At 40.4% G+C, this 10797-nt stretch overlaps 1 protein-coding gene across 1 annotated transcript; it reads right to left on the reverse strand.

Annotated features, from left to right (window-relative positions):
- Positions 1–1075: 1075 nt before the first annotated feature.
- zgc:158868 (uncharacterized protein LOC791147 homolog) lies at positions 1076–9592 on the reverse strand. Its single transcript, XM_055059857.1, has 7 exons — positions 9191–9592; positions 6600–6654; positions 4595–4791; positions 3143–3188; positions 2953–3071; positions 1881–1991; positions 1076–1321 (listed from the first exon to the last, which is right to left on the reverse strand). The coding sequence occupies exons 1-7, from the start codon at positions 9335–9337 to the stop codon at positions 1208–1210; spliced, it is 789 nt and encodes a 262-aa protein (XP_054915832.1). The 5' UTR covers positions 9338–9592; the 3' UTR covers positions 1076–1207.
- Positions 9593–10797: the final 1205 nt, after the last annotated feature.

Consider the following 10797-nt stretch of genomic DNA (forward strand, 5'->3'; position numbering starts at 1 on the left):
AAATATTATTCTTCCACTCATGATATATTAGGCTGCACAGTGGCGCAGTGGGTAGCATTGTTGCCTTGCAGCAAGAAGGTCCTGGGTTCGATTCCTGGCCCAGGGTCTTTCTGCACGGAGTTTGCATGTTCTCCCTGTGCGTGCGTGGATTCTCTCCGGGTTCTCCGGCTTCTCCCACAGTCCAAAAACATGACTGTCAGATTAATTAATCTTTCCAAATTCTCTAAATTCTGAGCGTGTGTGCATGGTTATTTGTCTTGTCTGTTTCTGCGTTGCCCTGCGACAGACTGGCAACCTGTCCATGTGACCCCACCTCTCGCCCGGAACGCAGCTGGAGATAGGCACCAGCACCTCCTGACCCAGTTAGGGAGAAGGGTAATCAGAAAATGGATGGATCATCATATAAATCATATAAAGTTTTCCGTACAAGTCAAAGAGCATGAGTCAACTGACGTCTACAAATTTAGACTGGACAACCTAATACTGGATGTTTTTAGCAAACAGAACTGACCCTCTCTGGGACTGATCCCTCTAACCGGCTGATATAAAGCCTGTTTGAACTTTTCAATGATGGGAGTGAAATTTACAAAGCTTCTGTTTGTACTAGTGATATTGACACCCAGGTATGTTGCAGAGTCTTTAACTAAAAGGGATGCCACAAAGAGTGTGTTCATTCGCTGGTACCTGCTCACACTGAACATTAATGGACAGGAAAACTTTCAAAACCTCTGGTGACATTTTGGATTGTGACCTTAAAGTTCTACTATGTAAATTTTATATGAAAAAAAAAGTTTTCTACATGTTTGGTAAAAAAATTTAAAATGGAGTTTCTGAACCTGGAGGAAGGTCTTAGCGCTGTCAATCACACCTGTGACAAGCTCACTATCATAGAATCCATTTTGAAAACTAGTGTGTATCTTAAAGTGCTTGACATGTGAGAGGATCTGTAAAACGCTGAAGCAGAAAAGGACTGGCTGAATGACAAAAAGGAAACTTTTGAGCAGAGTCAAAGATTTTGACTCAAAGCTTGCGACACAGAAAAACGAACCGGAAGGTGAGTCAACAAGATGCTGAATCATAATCTTAGTTTATGGCTTTATTGAAAGTTGTTCAGTGCTTTCAGAGTACAGACAAAAGTGGCAAAAACATAAACATTGTTATTATGAAGTAATTTTTTTGTTATTGCTGGCGGTCTGCACAATGATTTCTACCAGGGGATTGTGTTGTCCTCCCAGTCCAGAAAGAGGCCAGAGTGTTTGTTGCTCAGTGTTGACATGACACGCAGCATTCCAGCTACACTCTCCTCCGGCTTCAGAAAAGCCTTTGGGGAAAAAAAAACAAAAACCACATAAGCCAGGTCTGGACATGTCTTATGGACCAGGTTGTTGGTTTGTCCGTCTCAGTCACTTTACCACTTTGACCTTAGACAAGACACTTTACCTGCTTTTTGTCCTGAAGTTTATCAGTTAAATGGCAGCCTCACTTCTGACAGTCTGTGGCAACAATGTAGCTCACCACCATAAGTGTGTGAATGTGTGTGGGAATGACTGACTGTGGTGTAAAGTGCTTTGATGTCATCCATATTCATGCTGTATTTAATAAAATGATTAACTGAGTATATGAAGCTATTTGCTCTTCTTTCATACCAACCAATCAAAGCACTTTACACTGGAGCCAATTCCACCCAGCCAACCTCGCAAACATTTCAGCACCGACACACAGATCAGTAGATAACTTGGATTAGGTACCTTGCCCAGGGGCACTTCAGCATGTGAACTAAGGAACCTGGAGTTGAACCCATTGCAAAATGACCATTGTACCCATTGAACAAAGTTATTTTACATGACATAAAGCAACTATAAAGTGTAAAGGAGGCTGACCTGTTCTCCACCCATCTCCGTTTGGACCCATCCTGGGTGGATGGCCGTCACCAGGATGCCATGGCGCCTGAAGTCTTCAGCTTGACAACAAGTCAGCATGTTCAGGGCTGCCTGTAACATCACAACAGTCAGATTGTCTTTGAAAAGTATTCACAGCCTCTGAACATTCCACGTTTTGTTACATCATAAGCGCATTTTAATGTAACAAGTTTCTCCCATTCTTGAATTCCTTTGTTTTGTACCTAAATGTCATTCATGCCATCGAAAAATAAAATTCCAGGCAAAGACAACTTGAGAAAGTAAAACAACAGTTTTCACCTGTCGAAGGTGACCCGCCTCTCGCCCGCTAACCAGGCAACCCCTCTAGTAATAAGTGTGTAATGGATAGAAATTGATATGCGCATCTATTTTGTTTTCTTATAGATGTGTCTGTTTAATTTCCATTAATCAGCTCCTGCATGCAAGCATGAAGTCCAGTCAAAGTGCAAGAAACACTTGTAGGTGAAATCACAGAGAGTAGAAAGTATTTGAATCGGTGTTCAGCAGGACTCTATATCTTTATGCTGAGCTGCTGTCCTTTTATTGACTGGAGGTGAGTCCCTCTGTGTTGCTCGAGCAGGACGCAGTGAAGTGTTTCAAACACAGCATGCCACTTGACTAGTTCAGTAACAGAGCCTTCGAATAAAACATCTGAAGACAAAAGTCAACCTTTCTCTAATTTACTGATCAGTTTCCTCTCCATTTTGATAAAAAAATGTCCACCACATAATAAAGGGAAAAAAAATTATCCAAACAACCATGTCAAAAATTAATTGACTCCTTGTTAAATTATGGATGAATTTGAATTCTGAAAAAATGCTGAGTATAATGTTGGTATGGACAACACAGCTTGAGTATGAGCAAATTTCTAGAATAAAGAAATCACATAAATAGAACTTTTTTGACGTAACATCAAAAGATCTCAATCAGCATGTCCAGATCTCAAATTCACAGCCAGTTATCAGCCAGAATTAGTTACAGAGGTGGAAGGATGTGAAGCTTTCTAACCCTAACCCTAAGTGAGAGTCATTACCTTGCTGGTCCTGTAGGGGTACATCTGGGCCCTCTGGAAGGTTTCGGGACACTTCTTCACGGATCCAAAAACACTGGACATGTTGATGATGGCTGACCTTCTGCAGGACATGTCATCACCTGGTAGGAGACCACAGACCTTAAAATAAGAATAAGCCATTCTCCAGATGTCTGCCAATAAAAGTCACTACCTTCGTCCCTTGTGTTTGCAGCTTTCTGGAGGAGTGGAAGGAACACCTGGACAGATTGAAGTGGCATGTTAGGGTAAAACTGAGGGACATCTGTGCAGAATAATTGTTGAATTCAGTTATTATTTTGCCTCATACTTCTTTGTAATTTGAATAATATATAGTTGAAACTACATATTTACAAAGAGATAGAAAGAAAATTGAGGGAGAGAGAAAGACAGAGAGGAAAAGATAGAGAGAGAAAGAGAAAGAGAGAAACCCTACCAGAGGACAGATCTCTAACAGAGGGACCAGACACCCTGCAGAGGAAACTCTTTTCAGCTTCTTGTATCTGTGGTCTTGTTCTTTCTTCTGCTTCCTGTTTCTACCCATCGATCTCCTGCACCATTTTTCCTTCCTTTGTGAACAAGACCCCACTGAATAAAATATGTAACTAAATCAAAGTTACTTTTAAAATGACTGATAATTACAGTTTGAGTGACTGTACTGTGAAAGGCAAAGCAGTACATCTAGAAATGTAGATTTTGAAACTATTTTATTTGTGCTTCTTTGGCATCAAGAGCAGTTACAAGGCTGACTGGTTACATTTTCAGATTTCACCACGAATGATTAGATTCTGGTTGCAACTTCTTGAACTAAGTGAATAATGAATAATAGTGTGTGCATGCGGGTGTCTCTGGGTTGCCCCTTGACACCTGTCCATCCATCACAGGATGCCATGTAGCCTGACTCTCCCCTCCTTCCAGCTGAACATAAACAGAGAGCCTGCATAGATATTTTGAGTGGCATTTCAAGGGGAACAGATCCACAAGATCCGACTCTCTTCAAATAACTGGAAATCCCGTTTCTACAAAGCAGCAGCTTGAATTTATTCACTACTATGACAATTTCAGGACAGCATTATTCAACTGTAACCAGTTTAATTTTTGAAGTAACTAAAAATTGTCTGAAAAATAATCTGGTATAATATCCATCCATCCATCCATTTTCCGATCACCCTTCTCCCTAACAGGGTTGGGAGGTGCTGGTGTCTATCTCCAGCTGCGTTCCAGGCGAGAGGCGGGGTTCACCCTGGACAGGTCGCCAGTCTGTCGCAGGGCAACACAGAGACAAACAGGACAAACAACCATACACACACATACTCACACCTAGGGAGAATTTGGGAAGGCCAATTAACCTGACAGTCGTGTTTTTGGACTGTGGGAGGAAGCCGGAGAACCCGGAGAGAACCCACGCACGCACAGGGAGAACATGCAAACTCCGTGCAGAAAGACCCCGGGCCGGGAATCAAACCCAGGACCTTCTTGCTGCAAGGCAACAGTGCGCCCATCTGATATAATAATTTTGGTAATTTTGGTAATCTGAAACAGAAAATATTTTGTCTTTTTCTTTTCACATCTGTAAAGTTTTAGTTCCAGCTCTATCTATAAAACGCAACTGATCTGAAAAAACAACCTTTGTGAGGACAAATGGTCCAGCAACGTTGGTTTCATACACCTCCATCATGTCCTGTTTTCTGGTGGCTGACAGTGATCCTGGGGTTGACGGTTTGTTGATAGCAGCATTATTGATGAGAAGATTGAGCCCAGTGGCTCCGAGCTTCTGGCTCACAGCCTGGAAGGCAGCTGACATGCTGTCTTCATCTGCTGTATCTGCAAATGGACAGGAAGTCATTCAGCTGGAAAAGCATTCACCAAGATGATTAGTAGGTAAACCTTTCTCTGTTCATGTTCACCAACCAGAAGCATCGAATCCTTCTGTTCTGCTCTGTTCTAATGTGTTTTGTTTCAGTGCTTCAAAAGTAATTTATATTAACAGTCTAATGGATGCTGTTTTGCTTTTCCTCACTGGAGCGACTGGTTCACAAAATCTGCCAGAGTGAAAGAAAAGACCAAAATACAAAACAATTTAAGATTACCCATGAACAATTTATTGATTCCATTTCTCTCATCATTGCAGGGTCTCAGTGATCAGACAGTTCTTCTCAGGTCCCACCGAAGCATTTCAGTCATGCTCTACTCTGGACTTTCATCCTTTAGATTTGTGTTCTACTGCAAGACCAAGTAGTTTCAGTCAAGTTTTGATGGTAAGACTCAGTCTTACATTCAAATCCAGAACATGATTGAAATGTTCCAGAAGTCTTCTGGTTCATCCTGAAAGGTTCTGCAAACCCAAATTTATTTGAGATAAATGAAGTTTTCTCTTGCGAACCCTCCAAGTCATTGTTATTCAGGTTGTTTCAAAATCCCTGTCGTAAAATGTTGACTGTGCAAATACAGACATGCATTTCTAAAGCAACAGTAGCTAGAACTTGCTTTGGGTACGATGGTAACATCTTGGGGTTTCTGAATGCTTTTAGCATCTTACAGTCTGCTCTGAGGGGGAACTTGTTTGGACAGCCAGACACTGGCAGCAGTCTGTAGACAGCTTTCTGTACAGCAGCGGCAGCTGGAGGCCTCACTTACGAGACTCAGACACGGTGTCAGCTCTTTGGAGATCACTGTGGTGTTAGTAAATGTCCCAGGTTTAAAAAGAGTAAATCTCCTTTAGAATGCTGAGTCAGGATGCTCATGTGTATTACTCCAGATGTAAAACACTTGTGTGTTTTTTAAAGCCTTTTAATGGGAATAAATGTGGTGGTTTTATACTTTATTGCTGAGACACACTGGAGTGATGAGGAGCAGAGGAGGAGACCCAAGTGCATAAGTCTGGGTCTGGGTCTCCTCCTGGGGCGCTGTATCCAGAACACCTCACCATCTAACCAGAGCCCCAAGCCACCTCAACTTGCTCCACTGGATGTGGAGAAGACGCCATTCTACTCTGAGTTACTCCCAGATGGATGTGTCCATCTCAAACGTAAAATCATATATTTCCAGGGATCTCAATTTGTTAGAAAATTCTGCAGGTGTTGAATGCTTTGTATGATTTACATAGACATTTATTAAACCAACTTTACAAAGACTAAGAGGTGCTATGACGTTGATACATTAGGTCACCCAGCCTCACTAAGTTGCCATTGTGTGGGAGCTGGTGACTGCATGGTTGTTTACCCTTGGTGTGTGTCTGTGTTGCCCTGGAAACCTGTCACCTCTTACCCAGCAGCCACGTGTGTCTGCAAGACTTCCTTCATTTTGACTCCATATAACTGCGAACGATTATGATAACCATCCAGAAAATTTGGAAAATACACAAAATTGTAGTAAAAAAAGTAATTTTTTAAAAATGTAATAAACTAAAAATCAGGAATATGAAAGAAGTTTGCACCTGTTTTACACGTTGAAATCCTATTTAAGGCCTGATTCAGGCTGCAGTCTTTAGAACCTACTGTTGGTTTTTGTTACATGGCTGGTCACGGTCACTATGTAACCAGCTCACTATGTTACGATTGGTTACACAGAATCACTGTGTAACCAATCGGTTTCAAAATGGACTGTATTCTTGTGGGGTGTGTTGTGTTTACCTAATTTGATTGGAGTAATTTTTCCAGGAAACCGATTGGCCAAGTCCCTCAGAGCCTGATGAACACAAATAAAGAAGACAAGAAGTTAAAGGAAAAGATGGACAGTTAGTGATATCTAAATGTAGTAACATTCTCTTCATTTTTTCTTTTTTTAGCTCTGATCTTTGTACATTTGCTTTGTATAGTGTGGGTTAAATATGTTAGACATTTCTACACATTCTAGACATTTATAAAGTGCACAATTTAAAGTTGTTCTGACAACAGATTCTTCCACAGGAGCTGTGGATCTCCTCCAGAGTCACTGTGGGCCTCTTGGCTGTTTCTTTGATTACTGTTCTCCTGGTCAGGCCTGAAGGCCAGCATCTGGTCCGTTCTCTCTCCATGTCCAGATGAAGGATTGATCAGAGGTCTGCGATGTTGTTGTAGAGACTAACCCTGTTTTGAACTTCTCCACATCGTTCCCCATCGTATCTGTGACCATCATAGAACAGCTGTGAAGGATTGCTGCTGCCTAATAAGCAGGTAACATCTAAACAATGTTGGTTTTTCTACATTTTGTTTAGGAGTACAATATTAACATCAACCTTTCAGATATTGTATGCAAAACAGGAAGAAACCTCCATCACAAATCTTTGTGTGCATTTATATATTAGGTTATATAAATTGGCAATATGTATGTCTTGTATTAATTTGTTTGTCTGAGTCAGTGAAGGAGTAACAACTTGTCCTCCTGTCCTCCATCCTCATCTGATAGTTCTGCTGTTAAAGTTACTTAATGCACCCATGTTTCTATAGTTTCTACTCTTGGCTTGTCTACTCAGAACTGGAATACATCAGAACTAAGGACTGCAGAACTTTTATTTTTCATTTTTTGTTTTTTCTGAGTAAGAGCGACATGCCTTCAGCTGGCACAAAGGACATCAGCAATATTTTAGAGAGACATCAGTTAATAGAATCAATAGTTTCTTGACTGTAAATATTGAAATCAACTCACATTTGGAAAATAAACCAAATCTACCAAAAAAAAAAACAACTTGTGAGAAACTTAGCAAGCAACTCTCGCCCCAGAATCTGCGTTGGAGCAAAGCCAAAAACTAAATCTGTGACTAGACGACTAACAGGACGGACCCCTAACATAGATGATCCAGCTTCTCATCTACAACATACTGCACCAAGGAAAAAACATCAAGTCTCCGGAGTCGTCATAATTCCACTTTCACCTGAGTACCGAGGATTAATGAGAACGTCAAGGCATAACACATCCTGTCATGTCTCCAACTGAAGCCTTGGACTGAAATTCCACTGAAAAACAGGAACTACTGCCTCAGCAAGATCTACAGAAATATATCCATGAGTTTATCTTTAGTCACATTGATTACTGCAGCAGTGTCTTCAGCCTCAGCTGATCCAGAACGCTGCTGATGGCATTCCAACTAAAACCAGAAAGACAGAGTACATCACCTAATTCTGAAGTCCTTCCACTGAGAGAACAAACTCTCAGTAAACTGTCAGACAGCTGAAACACTGACTTCCTTTAAGTGCTTTAGAAACATTATGAATGAAATATTAATCAACATTCTGATGTGTAACGACAGCACTTGACAATTGTTGACTGTGTTCTATAACTTTGTATTAGTGTGTGTGTGTGTGTGTTTGTGATGTAACTTTGAACTGCCTTGTTCCTGAAATGTCCTATACAAATATACTTGATTGATCAATTTATTTCTCTTGTGTTAAAACTGACTTAAAGTCCCTCAGACTAATCAACTCTTCAGGATGCCAACCATGGATGGGTTACATCTGACCTGATGTAGGTGAATAATTAACCAGATAAAACCACAAAGATCCACAGGTCACATGCAACATGTCAGGTCAAGCTGACCTGACATGTCTTCTCGTTGATAGAAAACATCACCTGATGTTTTCTATCATTCATTTATAAATGTAATCAGTGGGGAAGTATCAGACAATCATTTCCTCATTTTAACCAGACTCACACCCTGCAGGTTCTGTAGGCACAGGGTTTACTACAAATGTTAAACTCTTCTTACCTCTGCATAAGACATCTTAACCTGAGCACATGTACTGTACAGCTGACACAGCACTTTCAAAAAAAATGAAATACAGTCCAAAACTAAATAGCTTCTAGGAGGGTGAATAAAAAGAGAAATTGTTTTTTACAAGCTCCACTTGGGCTGCCAGGTAATGGACAGGGCTCAGCTGGGTCCCCATTGCTTGTTAGTTAACAATGAGAGGGTTTCCAGACATCAAAAAGCATTAAATGACTGGGTGGCTGTTTTAAAGGGCGTGGGCTGTTTTTAGAAGCAGTTGAGACCCAAACAGAAGCATGAAAACGTGCGAAATGCTCACAGGGGTCCATTTGAACTCATTCTATTTTCATTATTTTAAAAAGCTATTTGTGACCTAACATCATATTTATAGCTACGACATAACTGTTAGAAGTGGTTGCCTTTCTAAACAGAAATAAAAGTGCAGAAATGAAAGTTGCAAAGAATCAAAAAACAGTTATGAAGTTCCTGTGTGTGCAGGAACACAGGAATGTGAAAACTATGAGAAGAATGTTCACTAACCTCGGCCCTTGGTCCTTCAGGATCTCTGCAGCTGGCGAAAATCTGGGTTTCTGGTCCAGTCTTCTCAGCCAGCTGATTCACCAACTCCAAACCAATGCCCCTGTTGGACCCAGTCACCAAAATGTTGCCCTTCAGATTCACTGACATGTTGGCAGTCAAGCCCTCAGAGCCGTCTGGCTGTTCAGTAAGTCAATCCAACTGGAAGATCACAGAGTTACTGAAATCACAGATTTGTGTCATAGGTGTACGTTTTGAAGTGGGCAGGATCACTGTGTCAACATTTGCAACTTATCACACGATTCATCAACTCCAACTGCTTGGTACACTCCATGTACCAAGCCGCTGCTATGTGACTTTTTGGAATCTGCCTAGAAAAACCTGTTCCTTTGTCAAAGTCTGCCAGTTTTCATCACATCATTTAATCTGTGAGAATTTTATTCTGTCCTAAAATCAACTTCACATTTTGAAGCTGTGTCTTCAGTAGCTGACTGTGCATTAACCCAACAAGAACAAAACAAGACCAAAACCTTCTGAGATAATCATTGCCTAATTCTGATGTTGGCACATGAACAAACAGTGTGGTTAATAGTTTCCTTGTCAGTAAGGTCGAGGCAGGTCACATGCAACATTTTGCAGAAGTACAGGACGTACAAAACAGACACAAGTCTATCAGGTTTGGTGACCTAAACAGGATGAACAAGAAGAGCACAGAAAGGAAATTAGTTTGACATGAACATGAAAACTATGAGAAGAATGTTCACCTCTCATAGTTCTTCTCAGAGTAAAGAATTATTTAAATAATTTGGTTCAGATCTCAGAAACTCTGAGGATAACGAAGCATTTCAGAAACTCCTTGAACTGTTTACATATTAGAGCAACACTGATAAGTGCTTAACTGTGAAGTAGTAGAAAAAGTGTTCAGTGTTTTGTCTTCTGATCTTTTTATTCTGATCCTTTAAATAAAATCAAGTGCAGTGAGCAGCCTTCATCTCACTAAAAATAATATTCACATATTCATCACAGATTGTCTTGAAGATGTGCCTGTTATTTGCTTAATGAATTTGATTAGTTAGGATTTATGGACAGCTATAGCTATAGCTATATCATCACCATAACAGCAAAGATTTTATCCCATACTCTGATGATTTTTTCCAATTGGAAGAGGAGAAGAAGTTCAAGCAGAGTCCTGTGGTGTATCACAAGTTACCTGCTGTGAAGATTTATTGTTCCCATGAACAAAGTAGAATGTGTCAGACAGACAGGATTTAAACCTTTATACCCACATGTTCAAGTCATTCAAAAAGAATATTGTGGTTCAACTGTGTGAAAAGCAGCACTGAGATCTAGCAAACCCAGAGCAGACACAAGTCCATTATTTAAAGCCAAGAAAATATCATACGTAAGTTTCAGCAGTGCTGTTTCAGTGCTTTTATGAGCATTAAAACCTGACTAGAACTCTTTAAACAGGTCATTATTATTTAAATTCTCACGTACTTGATTAGCCATTATTTTCTCAAGGATTTTAGATAGAAAAGGAAGATTAGATAGAGGGCCGTAATTTATTAAGTCATCTTGATAGAGAGAAGGTTTCTTAAGTAAAGATTTAA

This window comes from Poeciliopsis prolifica, unplaced genomic scaffold (assembly GCF_027474105.1).
Source record: "Poeciliopsis prolifica strain line A6 unplaced genomic scaffold, Auburn_PproV2 SCAFFOLD001, whole genome shotgun sequence".
Classification (NCBI taxonomy): Eukaryota; Metazoa; Chordata; class Actinopteri; order Cyprinodontiformes; family Poeciliidae; genus Poeciliopsis; species Poeciliopsis prolifica.